At 38.3% G+C, this 16,814-nt stretch overlaps 4 protein-coding genes and 5 non-coding genes across 12 annotated transcripts; 2 read left to right on the top strand and 7 right to left on the bottom strand.

Annotated features, from left to right (window-relative positions):
* Positions 1-337: 337 nt before the first annotated feature.
* surf6 (surfeit 6) lies at positions 338-3,688 on the bottom strand. Its single transcript, XM_064307444.1, has 5 exons — positions 3,363-3,688; positions 2,807-2,912; positions 2,336-2,566; positions 2,131-2,216; positions 338-1,453 (listed from the first exon to the last, which is right to left on the bottom strand). Exons 2-5 carry the CDS (start codon positions 2,901-2,903, stop codon positions 764-766), a joined length of 1,104 nt encoding a protein of 367 aa, XP_064163514.1. The 5' UTR covers positions 2,904-2,912; positions 3,363-3,688; the 3' UTR covers positions 338-763.
* Positions 3,689-3,725: 37 nt separating this feature from the next.
* LOC135239058 (surfeit locus protein 1) lies at positions 3,726-7,925 on the top strand. Of its 2 annotated transcripts, none has more exons than XM_064307446.1 (9): positions 3,726-3,904; positions 4,092-4,143; positions 4,413-4,540; positions 4,726-4,808; positions 5,131-5,322; positions 5,729-5,801; positions 6,270-6,432; positions 7,479-7,560; positions 7,680-7,925. In XM_064307446.1, the coding sequence occupies exons 1-9, from the start codon at positions 3,842-3,844 to the stop codon at positions 7,744-7,746; spliced, it is 903 nt and encodes a 300-aa protein (XP_064163516.1). In that variant the 5' UTR covers positions 3,726-3,841; the 3' UTR covers positions 7,747-7,925. The 2 variants fall into 2 exon arrangements, with proteins under 2 accessions (XP_064163516.1, XP_064163515.1); XM_064307445.1 differs by having other exon boundaries at positions 5,113-5,322.
* Positions 7,926-8,457: 532 nt separating this feature from the next.
* Positions 8,458-11,911, bottom strand: rpl7a (ribosomal protein L7a). The gene is made up of 8 exons (XM_064307448.1): positions 11,888-11,911; positions 10,940-11,060; positions 10,515-10,664; positions 10,035-10,175; positions 9,740-9,819; positions 9,492-9,622; positions 9,133-9,202; positions 8,458-8,612 (listed from the first exon to the last, which is right to left on the bottom strand). Exons 1-8 carry the CDS (start codon positions 11,888-11,890, stop codon positions 8,508-8,510), a joined length of 801 nt encoding a protein of 266 aa, XP_064163518.1. The 5' UTR covers positions 11,891-11,911; the 3' UTR covers positions 8,458-8,507.
* On the bottom strand, positions 9,274-9,343 carry LOC135240233 (small nucleolar RNA SNORD36). The gene has a single exon (XR_010325621.1). It is a non-coding gene; the product is annotated as a small nucleolar RNA SNORD36 (small nucleolar RNA).
* LOC135240232 (small nucleolar RNA SNORD36) lies at positions 9,889-9,961 on the bottom strand. Its single transcript, XR_010325620.1, has one exon. It is a non-coding gene; the product is annotated as a small nucleolar RNA SNORD36 (small nucleolar RNA).
* On the bottom strand, positions 10,306-10,377 carry LOC135240235 (small nucleolar RNA SNORD24). The gene has a single exon (XR_010325623.1). It is a non-coding gene; the product is annotated as a small nucleolar RNA SNORD24 (small nucleolar RNA).
* LOC135240234 (small nucleolar RNA SNORD24) lies at positions 10,745-10,816 on the bottom strand. Its single transcript, XR_010325622.1, has one exon. It is a non-coding gene; the product is annotated as a small nucleolar RNA SNORD24 (small nucleolar RNA).
* Positions 11,151-11,225, bottom strand: LOC135240231 (small nucleolar RNA SNORD36). Its single transcript, XR_010325619.1, has one exon. It is a non-coding gene; the product is annotated as a small nucleolar RNA SNORD36 (small nucleolar RNA).
* On the top strand, positions 11,686-16,733 carry med22 (mediator complex subunit 22). 3 transcript variants are annotated; one of them, XM_064307449.1, is made up of 5 exons: positions 11,686-12,034; positions 12,433-12,556; positions 12,643-12,723; positions 13,374-13,582; positions 15,785-16,733. In XM_064307449.1, coding segments are annotated over exons 1-5 (606 nt in total). In that variant the 5' UTR covers positions 11,686-12,032; the 3' UTR covers positions 15,975-16,733. The 3 variants fall into 3 exon arrangements, with proteins under 3 accessions (XP_064163519.1, XP_064163521.1, XP_064163520.1); XM_064307450.1 differs by having other exon boundaries at positions 11,936-12,038; XM_064307451.1 differs by lacking the exon at positions 15,785-16,733 and having other exon boundaries at positions 11,688-12,034; positions 13,374-15,170.
* Positions 16,734-16,814: the final 81 nt, after the last annotated feature.

Below are 16,814 nucleotides of genomic sequence, written 5' to 3'. Positions count from 1 at the left end.
TATTGCATCCCTGCTTTGAAGTCACTGTAGAACCCCTGATAACTATCATTTAGAATTGAAACAACTTGCCTGCTTGTCAATGGGATATGGGAAAAACTTTGATCTCATGAACCTGGAAGGTGAGAGCTAATAATTTTGTGATCCCTTCTGGTAGTGAGGTATAGCTACAAACAGATAGCCTTAGCCTTACCTAGTAACACTGAATACAATTTACATAGCCAGAATAAATTAGAGCACCAAAGATTTTACATAGTGGAAGTAGATCTATTTTGTGAGGTCTAGTGTACTATTGTTTGTCAGCTGTTACAGAAAAGTATAATTTATACAATGCAGCATGGACATAAACAAATCATTATATTTTTATGAAGAAATAAATGTATCCTTCCACCTTCATATACAAAACACATCTTCCACATCACTTTTATGAACAAGTTATTTGGTAGTTTGTATACTTAGTCAAAATTTGTACACAACAAATGTCATCAGCCTACAGAATCAGTAAAATTAACATTATCAGACACTCCATGCACACTGGAAATAGAATCCAGAGCCATCAGACCTTACATTTTCCATGAAAATGTCTAGATTGTTAATAACACTATGTTACAGAAGAAGCATGAGATTCTACTCCTTGTATAGGTCAGTTGCACAAATGGTTGCACCTTAAAAATGCACTTTTTTGAAGGCTACATAGGTGCATAGGTCTGGGTTAAGTGAATGTCCAGCTCATCTTGGATTCAGAGTACGGTGCATTCACATGGAGTTAGGCCTTCTTTAAATCTTCTGGCAGGACACGGCCCTTTTTCCGGGCCTTCTCCTTACGCTTCTCCATTTTCCCATGCTTCTGTTTCTGGATGTTCTTGCGTCTCTTGTCCTGTTTGTGCTGCATTTTCTCCAGGATATTTACGCTTCGCTGCTCCCAGCGCTTTTTTCTCTGAGAGCGCATTTTCTCTTTCCTTTTAAGGGAGGCACGCAGCAGGTCCTCATTGTCCTTAATCTTCAAGCCCTCTGCCTTATACAGAACATTGGTCCATTTCATCTTCTCCTCCACTTCCTTGGCCTTGCCTTCGTCTTTGGCCCTCAGCTCCTCTAACTTTGCCTTGCGTGCCTCCACGCGGCTGAGAAGCTGCTTGTAGTTTTTCCCAGTCAGTGGGGTCAAATTTCCTTTCACTTTCTTCTTCTTCTCCTTCTTCAGTTGAACCTTCTCTGCATACCCTTCTCCCACCTCCAACTTGTTGAAGACCATGGTGGACTTTCCTTTCTCTGCCATCTGTGATCCAACAGAAATATCTGGAGTTTCAGCTACATTCTCGGTTGCAACGCCCTCCTCCACTTTCATGGCGAGCTTCTTCATCCGAAACTCTTTTCTCTTTCTCTTCTTTCGTTCCCTTTCCTGCTTCCGTTTTTCCCGCTTCTTCTCAACTTCCTCTGATGATAGGCCCTTGAGGTTACCCTGAAAGCAAATGGGAATACCACAACAAAAAATGAATGTCAGGATTTTTTTCAACATTTCTCCTAGAGCATTAAATTTAAAAAGGAACTGAGAAGGTTCAAAACTGCAAACATAGGCAGCTTTTCCTTTCAGGCTCCATACCTCACAATAAAGGTCTGCATGGGACCATTTTCTGTCCTCTTTATTTTAGCAAATTCAACAGTTAAAATGATTTGTAATGACACAGGTGTAAGAACTGCATTATTAGTATCAAACAAAAAAACAAAGGTAGTATTAAACAAATCTGAACTTTTAACTGGCCATCCCAGTGAATAAATTGTACTTCATAGCCTCTAAGCTCTAGAAAATCACTGGTCAAGACTTGTAGTGTAGTAGCATGATTATTTCCATTTACAGTGTCCTAACTGGTTGCTTTGCTAATGTCATTTGCTTGGCTGCAGAAGCAAGAGCACATGTACCACAAGCCACAGCCCCACGTGGAGCAGCTGTGATTAAGTAAATATTTTACAGAACCTCAGTAGATTTATTATTATTAACATTATAAAACACATTTTTAGTCCCACTTTTCTTAACATGGTAGGATATGTGCCAAAATCAAACAGCTAGAGTGGGAGATGTTAAAAAAGGGATTCAATTGACTTGGGAATATATGTAAAATTACTCTGATGAATACATACATGGCCACGGGTTTCTTCTATCTTTTCATGCAGTCTGTTACGCAGAATATCCACGGCAGAAAAGGAACTACCAATAGATTTCACACCTGAAGGACAAGGACAAAATTACAGCAAGGCAATAAATACTGACGGACACACTCCAAGCTTCCATTCTTGTCAGAGAGTAATTCTGTAAATGTATGATTGTGACAGTGAGAGCCTTTACCTTTTTGCCCCTGAGGCTGCTTGAGAGCCACTCCATTCTGAACATTAGCCTTTACCACATTTACTGCAGCACCAGTGGCTGCTGTCTGTATTGGATGGCTGGTTGGCTTCAGATCAGTCTTCACTGGTGGTTTCTTGTCTTTCACGTTTAAGTGTTTCCCTCCAGTATGTTTTGGTTGTTTCCTCTTTTTCTTCTTTGGCACACCTGCCTCACCTCTATGCCGAAATGGAACTAACATGTACACGTACAACATTTCCGTTTAGATAACACAGGAATAATAATAATAAGAACAACAATAAGAATAATGATGATAATAACAACAACAAAATTTCTTTAAAGTGTAATCAGAAGTTAATGCTGTTCAGTGAAATAAAACAATCAACATTATGAAAAACACATTTGAAAATACATACAGAAAATGGGAATTTACAATAAATTGAATGTAATAAAAATGGGGAATAAAGATATTACCAAAGGGTCTTTTCCGTGGTTCTTGGTTCTGTGAGGCACATACTTTACTCCCTAACTTCTGAAGATAGTTGTCCTTTGATGCAAGACTGACCATCATATTTAGAACCTAAATGAAACGGTTTAGACAGGAAACATCTACTTGTTAGCTAAACAAACTAGATTTGATGAGATGAAGCAACCAGCCAATGGAAACAATGACAAGTAAACAATGAGGAGATTTAAAAAGTTTTGCTCAATGATTTGCTAGCCACGTCTTAAGCCAGGGCTAAAGTTAAGTCTACCACCCGAAGACCACCCGTAGCCTATAGCCTACTTTTAGCAGACGTGATCACTGGCCACGATCAGTTATCACTGCTGCATCTGCAACTATTTAAACGTGATATTGTATCAAATAATTTGAATAACGTGTACATTGTATAGCTAGGCAGTTGAAAGTGTTATATTTATCGTTTGTATAAATTAAGCTAAACAAATAATTCTCCCTGAAACTGTGTTAATATTGTGTCAGTGACAACAATGAAATAGATGGAATTTAGTGACAACAAAAAGAACTTACCTTAAACAGTGTGATCGATATGGAAATTTAGAGCTGTATACACTTTGCCACATGAAAAATCACACACAGTGGAAAGGCATCAACGGACAAGAACATTCACAAGGCAACACATATCTTGATTTATTACTGCTTAAATATGAAAATAAAGTCCAGAGGAAGGGCAAGGTTAATTGTTTTGAAATGAAAAAATACGCAGTTATTCGCATATGATTAAAAAACCCATTGCCGACTAAATTATAGCTTGTTCATGCACGAGGTCGAAAACAGACCACTTCTTCGAATACAGCACATGGGTTTTACAATGCGCACGCGCCATGCCTTTGATTGGCTTAGGATGTGGTAACATTAAACTCTTTCCCCCGACTCAGACATTAAAAAAATACAGTACCTTGTCATCCGGAAAACAATCCAGTTCAACGCTATGTAGACACAGAAAACATTCTTTACATTTCCTTTTAAACATCTGATTCTTCGGTGAAATGAGCAGCTTAAAGTTTACACTTGCGTCTTCCTTTAACATTTTAAAGACTGTGAGGAGTAATGTAAGTAAGATGCAGCATCCATGTTATTAAGATTGTTCGCAAGATAGCTAACGGGTTGTATAAGATACATTTAATTAACACTAAAAACATATATCACGTTTGTGTAGGGTAATAAGATAAATCCGCTTTTCTTTGTCAACTAATAACGTAGGACACTGGGTCATGATGTTATTGACTGTTATTACAGACTTATCCCAAGAGGACTATCTTCACGCAGTTCCATTTCAAACTTTTGAAGGGTAAGTAACCTAGCCCGTGACATGGTCTAAGTTGCCAAGTTGCTAACTTGCTAAGTTATATTAACTGCTCAGGTCAGTGGACACTGAAGTTGCATATAGATTTTTTCCCTGCGGTGGTTTTATGCCCTAATGCTGGCTTGTTCAATGTTTGATTTTACAATAGGAGTCAGTAGTGTACTTCATGAGGAAATTTAGCTGCTGCTTTTATAGTATTATCCCAATCATTCTGTCCCTGAACACTGTTAGCAGTTGATTGTCTGTGTCTCCAGGCAGGTGTGTCCTTCCTTGTCGACAGTCCGGTTCCACAGCTTCTGGAGCTGAGAAAGGAGAGGACACAGTCCTCAAATGGTTCCTATTGCTGATTCCTGTCAGCACATTTGGTCTTGGAACATGGCAGGTGTGGTAATGTCCAGCTCCATATACTGCAAATTAAAATATAAATGATGGAGGATTATTCCATATCCAGAAATTTCGCCTATGTGCTAAACATTATTCAAATCTGTATGTAATGGCTATGGAATTTTAAAGGTCTATCAGAAATAAAGTAGGCTAATTGCTCTTCCTACCTCTATGTCAATCCAGGTAAAGCGCCGGCAGTGGAAATTGCAGATGATTGCAGACCTGAACAGTCTTACAACTGCTGAGCCCATTAACCTACCTGTCGAGTAAGTGTTACAGATATTATTATTCATCATCAATCAAACATATGTGTGTACATACATATGTGTGTATGTATATATATATATATATATATATATACACACATATGTATATAACTGTATATCTGTAAAGTGTTTTTTAATGAATTACATTTAAGATATCCCTAATATCTGACTATTTAAATGATGCGTAATGTTGGATTAAATGAGTGACTATGTCAAATGAAATGCCATTGTTAAGGAAATGGTTGATTGGATATTTGAGAATATTGTTGCTTACATTTTGTGCCATGCAGTTATTGTGCATAAGATTGTGTCTGTGCTACAGTCCGATGGAGTTGAACAGCCTGGAGTACAGGCGTGTGAAGGTGCATGGGCGCTATGACCACTCTCAGGAGCTGTACATATTGCCACGCTCTCCGGTGGATCCAGACCGTGAGGCCAGAGAAGCAGGCCGTTTGTCATCTAGTGGTGAATCTGGAGCCAATGTCATTACCCCTTTCTACTGTACAGACCTCGGGTATAGCTAAAGATACATTTCAAAAAATGTTCCAAGCAGTTTCAATTAAATTAATTTTACAAAAGGGCCTGGCAAAACTCAAAACATGATACAAAGTGATGCTGGCATATGTTTTACAATTGACAAAAGAAAGATTAACATTTAATGTACATTGATTTGCATAAGTAATTTTGTTGATTGGCATCTCTTTTTTTTAAGATTGTAAAATGTATTGTTCACTGTGGGCCTTTTTACTTGTAACAAGTAAAACAATGCAGCCTTAAACAGCTATAACCTGTAGAATTGTTTCTACAGAGTACTGTTGCTCACCTGGTTTACAACATCCCAAAACAATCCCTGATTTTTGCACTTGTGTTTTCTTAATATTTTGCAATGTTACTTTTCTTTTTTTTCACCCACCTTCCAGGATTTCTATCCTTGTAAACCGAGGTTATGTACCCAAGAATAAGATCAGGCCCGAAACAAGGATGAAAGGACAGGTAAGACCTTCTCTGGGTCATTTTTCTATCAAATACCAAGACCCTCACATATGGTTGGTACATTGTTAATAATAAAATGAAAACATTGATTTCAAAGTAATTGAGGAGTACTTTTTTTATTTTGATTTGCCACTGTTCCAACAATTCTAATTTAGATACTCATTGTTGAAATGGTATGTTTATGCGCATATACATGTTTCTCTCCTTTTCATTCTGCTCCCTCTATTTTACTATTTTTGTATTTTGTAATGTTATTTTATTTTATGGAAATTAATCTATTTGATGGTTGTTATGATTATTTTGAATGATGAGGTCTTGTTATCAGCTCCACGTGGTTTTCTTTAACCTCGTGGATATTTTATTTATATTTCTAACAAGTTTAAATTGTGTGCAAATAAATCAAATCAAATCATTGTACCACTAAGCGATCCTGTATCAGCATTTCTTTCATTGTTTTGTTTCCTGCAGGTGTCTGATGAGGTTGATGTGGTTGGGGTGCTGAGATTAACCGAACAGCGCAAACCCTTTGTTCCCCACAATAATGTGGAGGGAAACCGCTGGCACTACAGGGACCTGGAGGCCATGGCCAGGGTCACTGGCGCAGAACCCATCTTCATCGATGCTGTCCTTGGTAGAGCATACTGGTTTTCACAAATACTGCAAGAAAAAGTTTGTGAACCCTTTGGAATTATTTGGATTTCTGCAATAATTACATACAAAATGTGGTCTAATCTTCATCTAAGTCACGGTAATCAACAAACACAATCTGCTTAAACTAATAACATACGATTGCATGTTGTATATAATGAATATAATGTTTAAACATTCACAGTTCAGCCTGGAAGTAGTATTGTAAAGAAGTTTTTGTCTTATCAGTCCATAGAACATTGTCCCAGAAGCGGAACATCCAGGTGGTCTTCTGCAAAATTGAGATGTACAGCAATGTATTTTGTAGAGCAGTGTTTTTCTCAGTGGTGTCCTCCCTTGAGCACCATTCTTGATCAGTGCTTTTCTTATTGTGTACACATGAAAATACTTTAGCAAGTTCAATAACTTTTTGCAGGTCCTTTGCTGTTACCCTAGGGTCTTTTTTCACCTCTGTCAGCATCATATGCTACATTCTTGGCATTGTCTGTGCAGAATGCCCACTCTTAGGGAGGGTAGCAAAAGTACAAAATTTGTCAACAGTTTTGTCTTACTGTGCATTGGTGAACACCCAGGCTTTTGTAGCCTTTTCCAGCTTCATCATCACTACAATTTTTCTAAGGTCCTCTGAAATTTGTTTTGATCAGGACATGGTTCACATGAACAGATTCCTGAGTAACTAAACTTTGTGTCTTTTATATAGGTGTTCATGGATTGTTACACCTGACTCCAATTAGCTTTTGAAGTCATTAGCCTAGACTAGGTTCACATACTTTGTCCAAACTAGACTGTGAATCTTTAAAAGATGTATTCAGTTTTGTACAATTACTTAGTAGATTGTGTTTGTCTATAATTGTGACTTAGATGAAGATCAGACCACATTTTCAGTAATTAATGCAGAAATCCAGGTATTTCCAAAGGGTTCAGAAACTTCATTGTCCAGCTGTACAGTAACATCGTTTTGAAGAAATCTTGCTAACTCATGAGGCAAGATGATTTTGCAGTGAAATATCTGAATCTAATTTCTTACAGAGAGCACAATTCCAGGAGGACCCATTGGTGGTCAGACTCGGGTCACGCTGAGGAATGAACACATGCAGTACATTGCAACATGGTGCGTGGAAAACATTTAATTACAACAGCTCATTCACAGAATTTATTGGGCTCTAATTTCTGTATCAGTATTACATTCTTGCTTCAGAATTTATGAATTTTCTTTTTCTTTCCAACTAGGTACGGCCTCTGTTCAGCTACTTCTTACATGTGGTATGCAAAGTTCATCAAAGGAGTACGCTTGTAATTGGCTACAAGCACGCTCCTAAAAGGGATACTCAAGAAATCCTGTGTAAACTTTTTTTTTTTTTAGTGCTGCTGTATGAAGATCACCACTGTAAATGTTGTAGGATATGAACAATACAACCGATTTGCCAGTTTTAGTGATCTGGAGCAAAATAAAACATGCACTGAATTCAATGTTAAGCCATTGTGTCCACTACATATTCATTCAGATGCAACTCTGAAATACACATAATAGAGTTGAGATTAAAATATGCAACCATGAACTTTAGTTTTCGGGTGCGTATCACAGCGACATCAACTAGTCTTTCTACACGTTTCCATCTCTCCAAGTTAAGCCTTTATCAAGCAAAAAATGTGTGAATGAATTCTGCCCAATTTAAGTTCTTACATAATCTTAAGTCTGGAAACAAGGCTGTAAATAAAAATTGACCACCATGTCTTATGCTAAATAGTGTTTAATACTTCCTGCAATGCACAAGGGCTCTCAACTTGCTGCACAAGGTAGTTCAGTGCTGAACATTCATTACATCCTTTGCTTGTGTGTAAAGGGGAGTGGTGACATTTCAAATAGGAACCCTAACCCCATACACAAGTTGATGAATGGCATCTGGGCAATTACCATTAAAATTAATTTGGAATAATCCATTACATATACCATAAAATACAGCTACACTTAAGTAACCCATTTTAAATAAATGCAACACCAGTAACATTGCCTTGAGAGATTTTATTTTTATAAACAAACACACAGGCTCTGCGTTTTCAGCCAAGCTTGGTAGCCAGTTCCTTGGCTTTAGCCTTCTCCAGCTTGGCAATACGAGCTGTTGACTTGGGCCCCATGATGCCACCTCCCCAGTGACGACGGATCTGATGGGGGGGAAAAATGGCATGCCATGAAACAGTCATTGAAGCAGACAACTGCACAAAAACAAAAACCTGAAAACTGACCACTTAATTATATACAGCAGTGTGGAAACCTGTAATTGAACTGAATAAAGATTTTTGATCCATAAACAGCTACAAAAATGGGAGAGAAATATGCCCTAGTTTGTTACCCAGTTGTGGTCTAGGCAGAACTCATTAGCCTGCAAACCACATATTTATCTTGGTATAGGTCAAAACAATTGGACTACACTATCTTGACATGCTCAAAACTTTTTTTCCCCAAACATGTTTAACAAACTTTACACTAGCACATTGCATACTTGATGGATTTGCTGTGAATGAAATGCAGCATTTCCAGTCCTCAAGCCATGTGTAATTAGTTGCCACTAAAATGCCATAATACAACTCACTACAGAACAAAGCAATCAGTTATAACAGTGCAGATCAGACCATGTGTTCAAGTTGAATAAACCCTGCATGTTTCATAATCAAGGTTTCTTACCTCATCATATCTGTCGTTGTAGTTTGTCTTGATAGCTTCTACCAGCTTAGCAAGGGCACCTTTGTCCTCACTGTAGGATGGAAAATGCCACAATAAATACCTAGAATACAAGTTATTACCATTGTCCTGTATCTAATACCTTCTGCTCAGTGTTAAAAAGCTCATTGTAAACCACACGGTTGTTCAGACAAAGAAATTGACATCACTGCTAGAAGGTTCAGGTTTCAGAAAGTTTGCAAGAATTCCCATCACGCTTACCCATCTTACAGATCCAATCTTACATAAATCCAAGCTTAATGACTTCATATTGAAGTGCTTCACAATTGTCTCAATTCTAAGCGTTGCCAGGGGTGACTTACGGGTTGGTTTGTGTGAAAGCCACAGAAGTGCAGGTTTTTCTGTGCACCAGGCGACCAAGTCTGGCCTTCCCCTTGACAATGCAGTAGGGCACGCCCATCTTGCGGCACAACGCGGGCAGGAACACCACCAGCTAAACAATGCATTTGTCATTGTGCATATTTTGCAAATCACAATTTCATTTATTTGGTATGTGAAACATTAAACTTCACTGAGGTCTCTGTTGCTCAACCATGACTTGATTACCTACCTCAATGGGATCCACATCATGAGCAATGACGACCAGCTGAGCTTTCTTACTCTCCACCAGAGTAGTAACCGTGTTCACACCTATAATGAAACATTTCAGTTTATTGTACTGAAAATGGATATATCAGAATGGCAGTTTTTGTTTTGACCATGGCTCAGGGTTAAAAAGCTCATTTTAGTCAACAAGACTGATTCAGGTGAAGAAATTCAGACATCACAGCATTGGTCAAAGCATTTCACACAATTCAGTTGAATACACAAGGATTTATCCCCTCAAACCTCCCAGCATGCCTCACCTGCACGGAGGACAGGCGGCCTCTTGGTTGGAGCATCCCCTTTTCCAGCAGCCTTCTGTTCAGCACGTGCCAGCAGTCGCTGCTTCTTCTCCTGCTTAGTCTCAGGCCTGTACTTGTGGGCCAGCTTAAAGAGCTGTGTTGCTTTAATTCAGAAGAGCAAACAATTTCAATGTTTAATTTCTAGCCCAGAACCGAAGTCAATCCCTCTTGACATGCACATACAACAGCTGCTTTGAGACTGGCTTAAACCTCACTGAATAGTTAAACAGGGTGCATCAGCGATCTTGGTGGGATGTGTCAGCACTGGTGCTCAGATAGCAAATATTAATTCACATCACTTGCACAACCTGCAAATTAGTTAAGTGTGGCAAGCCCTCATGCCACAACACTACTTGTACACAAATATACAGGCAAAACCAAAATTCAGTGAGGATGTAGCAGTATTTCAGTGGCATGCCAAAGTCAATCCACAACCCTTACCAGTTTGGCGATCCAGGGCTTGGGTAAACTGGTTAATCGCAGGTGGGACCTTCAGACGTTTGTACAGGATGGAGCGCTGGCGCTGCAGCCTGATGTACCGGGGCCATTTCACAAAGCGTGTTAGGTCACGTTTCGGTTGGATGTCCTGACCTAAGAGATGCAGTATTCAGCACTCAAATCAACTGACTATCCCAAGGCATCACCAACTTATCATACAGAGTGAACAAATGTGCATCAGCGATCTTGGTGGTTGGTTGTCTGCATGACTGCTAAGATAGCAAATATTCTTTACATCATCTGCACAGGTTCTATAGCTAAAAACTCAAAGAAAAACTGAAGTACAGAGCATTTTGCCATACCATCTATGCAATATTTTCCTTATCTGATCAAATTTACAAATTTAACAAAATTATGCATTGACTCACCAATGCCATAGTTCTTGGGCCTCTTCTCAAACAAGGGGTTGACGACCTTTTTTGCTTCATGTTTCTTGGCCACAGAAGGGGCAGGTGCCACCTTCTTCCCCTTAGCCTTCTTTCCCTTCGGCTGTCAGAACAAAAAGACGTTTCGGTATGTACGAGCTGTATTCAATACACGTGTAATAGCTATATAGCTATATACAATTAATTTGTGGCTGATGCTCAGGGTTAAAAAGCTCATTTTTGTTCCACACAAGGAATTCAGGTGAAGAAATTCGAAACATCATCGCACCAGACATAAAAGCAACGCGTCATAAATTTACTTTATATCGATTACTGTTAATGTACGTTAGCCATAGCTGAACACCTACATACATAGCTAGTTCGCCAGCCATTTCCTCAAAACAAACATGAGTTAACTACACATTTTTAAAATCATTTACAACCCAAGTACTTGTTCTATAGAATAAAGGTTCTATAGGACGGTAACTTCGTTACTTGTTCCATGCCAAACCCTATGCAGTGCACAAATGGAGTTCAATAACGTCTAACTGATAGCGGATTTAGGCCTGCCGCAACATATCGGTCACAAAAGTAAGCAAGTTTCATAAAATTTCAAGGCAGCGTAATCAATTTTATACAGCTACAAAGTAAATTTTTATTACGTGCAGTAAAACAGCGGCACCATAATAACATATAGTCTACCTAAATAAGAATACATTAGTTTGTGTAGTTAGCTCGGTGCTGAAGGCAATGGTAAATTACAATCGGGACATCGGGAAGATTCTAATATTTCTTTAAGGTTTTCCCAAAAATAGTCACTTGCACAAGATAAACAGATTGTGCTTAATACGTCGACCATGTAATTTTGAACACTTCAAGCTCCATAATAAAGATGTTCGAAGATGAAAAACACGGATTCCCACTCGGCTATCAAAATGAACATACACTCACCATGATGGATCAGACAGAAAGGAAGAAGAAAGCATTGTGGGAAATTTAAGTACCGCGACATCACGCTCTTACGTCACTTTCAGTGGACGAGTCTATCGCCTGAAGTGGTCTGAGGCGGCTTTATTCATGGGGACTTGATAAGACAATGTAAGTACGTGTAGCTAATTTTTTTTGTTTTGTTGCCAAATTGCTGCGATACATAATACATTTTCTTAGCCATCACTGAAAGACTGAGATAAGTGTACAATTGTGCACTGGAGTGAAATTTTAGCTGTGCTTCCAGCTGGCGTGCTAACGTAAGTTCGCTGACGCTAGTTTCATTTGTGCAACTGGTATGTATCTATGATGCGCAATCGGTTAAGTAGTCTTGGCTTTACTGATATTTGCAGAATTACATTCCCAGAGTATCTGTTTGCAAGATGTAACGTTCGACTTGCATAATGCTGTACAATCGACAGCGTTTAGCCAGCACTACAGTGACCTTATACAAAAGTGTAAACGTTTCGGTGTTGAAAGAAATTATACCTGTTTTCGTCGCTGAATAGGATGGCTACGCAAAGAGTACTCCCCCAAAGCAAGGAGACGCTTCTTCAGTCCTATAACAAGAGGCTTAAAGATGACATCCGGTCCATTCTGGATAACTTCACGGAGATAATAAAAACAGCGAAGGTATGTGGTTCTTCAAGCAAAGTGTGTGGAATGTATTACCAGATGCGTTATCATTCTAATCGAATTGTGTTGGTCCAAAATTACAGATTGAAGACGAGACCCAGGTTTCCAGAGCAACACAAGGAGAGCAAGATCATTATGAGATGCATGTCAGAGCAGCCAACATTGTAAGTGTATCTACTGAATTTCAGGAGACTTGTTGCTACCTACTTAATCAAAAAAAGAGCTGGCAAGTCAGGGCTTCCACAGTCCTTGAAATTAATTTTCATTCCTGTCGGTTCAGGAAAAGCGTTCACAGTGAAAATGAAATTTTTTTTTATCAGATTGAATAACTACAAAAATATGCTTTTTGCTAGCTCATTGGCATGTACCAAAAACCCACTACTAAAAGTCTACGATCATTTGTTTTCACTGCCGGTGGCGTCTGCGTCTGCATGGCGTCTGGGATGACCCAAGATTTAACATTTCTATTTGCAATGTCACCAAATTGACTGTAGAAGTAAAATACTTGAAAACCTGACATTAAAACATGAAATGTCTCATGTAAAAAATGTTTAAATTGAACATTAAATGAAAATGGTCAGTGTTTCTTTTTTCATTTTGCTTACTTTGAAGATTTTACTTGCTCTAAAAACTGTTTCACTGGCTTAGTGGAGTTTTAGATGGAGTATCTATTGTTTTCATCAGTGTTGGGAAACATCTTGCACTGGGTATTATAGCTTAATCCCTGTAGCTTGCTGTTTTACTGTGAAATTATGTTTTAATTTATTTGTTTTGTTCTCTTTTTTTTATTTTTTTTACCTTTTGTGCTTTGAAGGTGCGTGCAGGAGAGTCACTGATGAAGCTGGTCTCGGATCTGAAGCAGTTCCTGATCCTGAACGACTTCCCTTCAGTGAACGAGGCCATTAGCCTGCGCAACCAGCAGCTGCGCGCCCTGCAGGAGGAATGCGATAAGAAACTCACTTCTCTGCGTGATGAGATTGCTATTGACCTTTACGAGCTAGAGGAAGAATATTACTCCTCCAGGTACAAGTAGGCTTTTAGACACAGCACATACCTAGTTCCCTGTAGCCCCAGCCTCCTGTGCCTTTTAGGGGTTATTTAAATCTGTTGACCCCATTTTTATTTTAAATGCTTCCTTATGTTGCATACAGTGGGGAGAAAACAGTATTGTTGAGGGGTTTGATCCGTGATCCATAACTTAAACTTTTGGTACTTTTATGAATTGGTAAACTGCAAAAGTCCATGCACAACAGTGATATTTCAATTGCTGTTCATTTGCTGCTACAAAACAGTTGTCAGCTTTGATGCTTTGAATACATTGCCTTATACAACATATAGCATAAGTCAAAAAAGGCATTGCACATCTGACCCTAGGGTGTCGTGCAAACCTCCTGTGTGTGAGGAAACTGAACACATTGTGTGCCTTGTTCACTTGTGAGAAATCTTACAGTAAACTCGTCAAAGGTATCGGTTTCCTTTGTTTTTTATTTTAGCACTATTCGTTTTTTCTCTTTTCTGACATTCTAACTTCTATGTAACACAATATGCCTGAGCAGAAAACCAAAGTTACAATGTGAGAATTCCATGCTTTCAGAGGATCTATGATTTTTTTTCACTGTCTGCTCAGCTAAAGGGTAGACCACAACTGATTTAAAAGCAATCGAGTTGAAAACTTGTGGGACAGTTAAAAGATCATCAGCTAAATTACTTAACCTGTTAAAGTTAAAAATGTTTTCCTAAATTTTCTTTTACTTTAAGTCCAGTTTTCTTAGAATATCTTTTAAAATGTCAAATCATTGGCTGTAGTGTGAATGTCATGTTTGTATCACAGAATGTCTGGGAATAATATTTTTAATGAAATCAACACATTTTATAGCACTGTTTGCACAGTTTTGATTGTGATGGTTAAAAGGGAAAAGTGTTGAAATTGCTAGCCTTGAAGGTAATAGTAAATCGGTTTGATCTTGCCATTTTATGTCAGTATATTTTATTCTGTAGAAACTCTAAGCATCGTAAGATGTATAAATCACAGACATCACTCCATAACTATCTAGTTATAGGATGCAATTGCAAATATTTTAATATTATATAACTTATTAAATGATTAAAAAATATTTCTTTAATATTTCTGAAATTAAAGTTCAATTTGCTTTTAGAAAACTGTCAGCCTATGCTATACAGTTTTGATTTATTAATGCTTACTAAACTAATTTTCTTTATACATCCAAGTCAGACGTGACGGCTTGATTGAACATTTATTCAATCTTCCTATATTTTAGGAAGAGCAGATTATATTGGATCATATTTTAATGTTGATTTTGTGGCAGATGAGAACAACACCTGTACAAAATTGGTCCTTGCCGCGTTATGCCGTTCTGTGCATACTCCGTATCTGGGCAGAATGGCAGATTTTTTTTTTTTTTTGGTGAATGCAATCCTATGTTGTATGTCTTCAGATTCCTTCCTGTATTGTTGATCATTTAAAAAGTAAATGTCCTTTGTTTTGCTAAATAGATGGTACATTTCCATTATGGATAAGTGTTAACATTGTCAGTTTTACATGGCCCCACACACATTTTTCAAAAGTTTAAAATAAAGTAGAAAAATGAGAGTTTTATTGTCCATTTTTTCCCTCAGACAACTTACTGCTATTTTTCTAAGCACTTCCATCTGCTTTGCTTGTGCATTTTCAGTAGCTCTTCTGCTTCTCATTTTGACATAAAACTCCCTGGTATTAACCAATGACAAGAATGAGGAAATTATAAATCATATTTTAATGCTTGGATGACTTATTTTTCAATTATGCTCGATTAGTTTGTCTTTGTGAATACTACTACCAACAATAACTACATCAGAGTGCAGTACTAAATGACAAAACAGACAATATAGACATTGCATACTGCAAACCACAAATTTCTTGTATGAATTCACTGACGCCAAAGTGTACATAAGTCTTGAGATATTTTGAAATGGTAATTGGTCCAAGTTAAAAACAATGATATAAAATGCAAGTTAGCTGATTTTCCTTTTAAAACATAGTGCTTGCTTTCCACACTTTTCCCCTGCTTTGTGTGCATCAGTCTGTTGGTGAATGTTGATAAGCATCTGTAGGATTAATGCATGAGTGTGTATGCTTAAGATTTCCAGAACGCTGTGTGTGTGTGTGTTGGCACATGCCTAGCGCTCTCTGTGCTCATTCTATCCCTGGGTTTTTGTTCTGGAAAGCTACAGTCAGTGGGACGGCGCCGACCTGCCCTTGTGTGAGGCCTTCCACCGCCGGGACAGTTGGGCCTCCCCTGGCAGCAATGCAGGCCCAACCAGTGGGGGTGCAGAGGATGTGAGCGGGCCCCTGTCTCAGGAGTCCACCCCAGGACATCTCAACGGGCACAGCACCAGCACTGCCGAACACCCATGACACAAGAATGGATTTGTACTTCCCTATACGTCAGCTTCTTCAGCAGATGAACTGTAGTGCACCTGAAGTGTGTGGATTTGTCTTTGCATCAGTTTGAACTTGCTGGCTGTACAAGTCTTCATGAGTAGTCTTCTGTATGTACTACCAAATCAAGATGTGCACTTGCACATAAAACTGGGGCCAAACTAAACTGAGCCAAAACTGCTGTCAGGTTATCATTTAGTCATGAACAGATTAGCAAGGGAAAAGTGGTGGTTTATGGAAAAAGTATAGTTTCAGAAATGCGAAATGGTTAAATGGTTAAGAATACTTACACTGATACTTCCAACAGAATAATGATCTGCATAAAGCTATTCATTTTTTAAAAATCTGACTAAAATCTTGCAAGAAACAGGTTTTCTTCCCAATTAATATTTCAATTTCAGAATGTCATTAAAAATATAACTTGATAATCCCAGAATGTGTGAACCCTAATGAGCAGCACTACAGCTATGAAATCATATCGAGTATCCTGTCCATCCTGAGTTTTGTGTAACAGATTTTGAGTGCAAAAAATTAGAATAGATTGCTCCTTTGAAGAGAACCGTTTGCTTTGCTGAATGTTGTAGTGAGCTACTGGTTTGGATGTCTCCACTGGAGCCGGTTTACTGCTACTCATCTCTGTATTGACTTCCAAAAATGTCTCTCATATGTGCTTGTTACTGACATTTTGTAAAGTGTAATAGTACTTTGATAGTAAAAATTGTCCAGAGAGCAGTACTAACTGTAAATGGATTAATTTTGTTCATGAAAGTAATGGCTATCTGGAAAACTATTTCATTAAAATATCATAAAGCTAAG

The sequence above is a fragment of the Anguilla rostrata genome, chromosome 14 (assembly GCF_018555375.3).
Source record: "Anguilla rostrata isolate EN2019 chromosome 14, ASM1855537v3, whole genome shotgun sequence".
Classification (NCBI taxonomy): Eukaryota; Metazoa; Chordata; class Actinopteri; order Anguilliformes; family Anguillidae; genus Anguilla; species Anguilla rostrata.
The sequence above is the reverse complement of the archived record's forward strand: the minus strand, read 5'-3'. Positions and strand labels throughout refer to the sequence as shown.

Excerpts from the sequence above, each read along its gene's own strand:
- LOC135239058 (XM_064307445.1), top strand. The coding sequence starts at position 3,842 with ATGAGCAGCTTAAAGTTTACACTTGCGTCTTCCTTTAACATTTTAAAG. Across the intron at positions 4,144-4,412 it reads CCATTTCAAACTTTTGAAGG|GCAGGTGTGTCCTTCCTTGT; the intron begins GTAAGTAACCTA and ends CTGTGTCTCCAG. Across the intron at positions 4,541-4,725 it reads TTGGTCTTGGAACATGGCAG|GTAAAGCGCCGGCAGTGGAA; the intron begins GTGTGGTAATGT and ends ATGTCAATCCAG.
- rpl7a (XM_064307448.1), bottom strand. Across the intron at positions 9,820-10,034 it reads GCCGCCTGTCCTCCGTGCAG|GTGTGAACACGGTTACTACT; the intron begins GTGAGGCATGCT and ends GTTTCATTATAG. Across the intron at positions 8,613-9,132 it reads ACAACGACAGATATGATGAG|ATCCGTCGTCACTGGGGAGG; the intron begins GTAAGAAACCTT and ends CCCCCCCATCAG.
- med22 (XM_064307449.1), top strand. Across the intron at positions 12,557-12,642 it reads AGATAATAAAAACAGCGAAG|ATTGAAGACGAGACCCAGGT; the intron begins GTATGTGGTTCT and ends CCAAAATTACAG. Across the intron at positions 12,724-13,373 it reads ATGTCAGAGCAGCCAACATT|GTGCGTGCAGGAGAGTCACT; the intron begins GTAAGTGTATCT and ends TGTGCTTTGAAG.
- surf6 (XM_064307444.1), bottom strand. The coding sequence starts at position 2,903 with ATGATGGTCAGTCTTGCATCAAAGGACAACTATCTTCAGAAGTTAGGG. Across the intron at positions 2,217-2,335 it reads GCAGCCTCAGGGGCAAAAAG|GTGTGAAATCTATTGGTAGT; the intron begins GTAAAGGCTCTC and ends CTTGTCCTTCAG. Across the intron at positions 1,454-2,130 it reads TAGAAGAAACCCGTGGCCAT|GGTAACCTCAAGGGCCTATC; the intron begins GTATGTATTCAT and ends ATTTGCTTTCAG.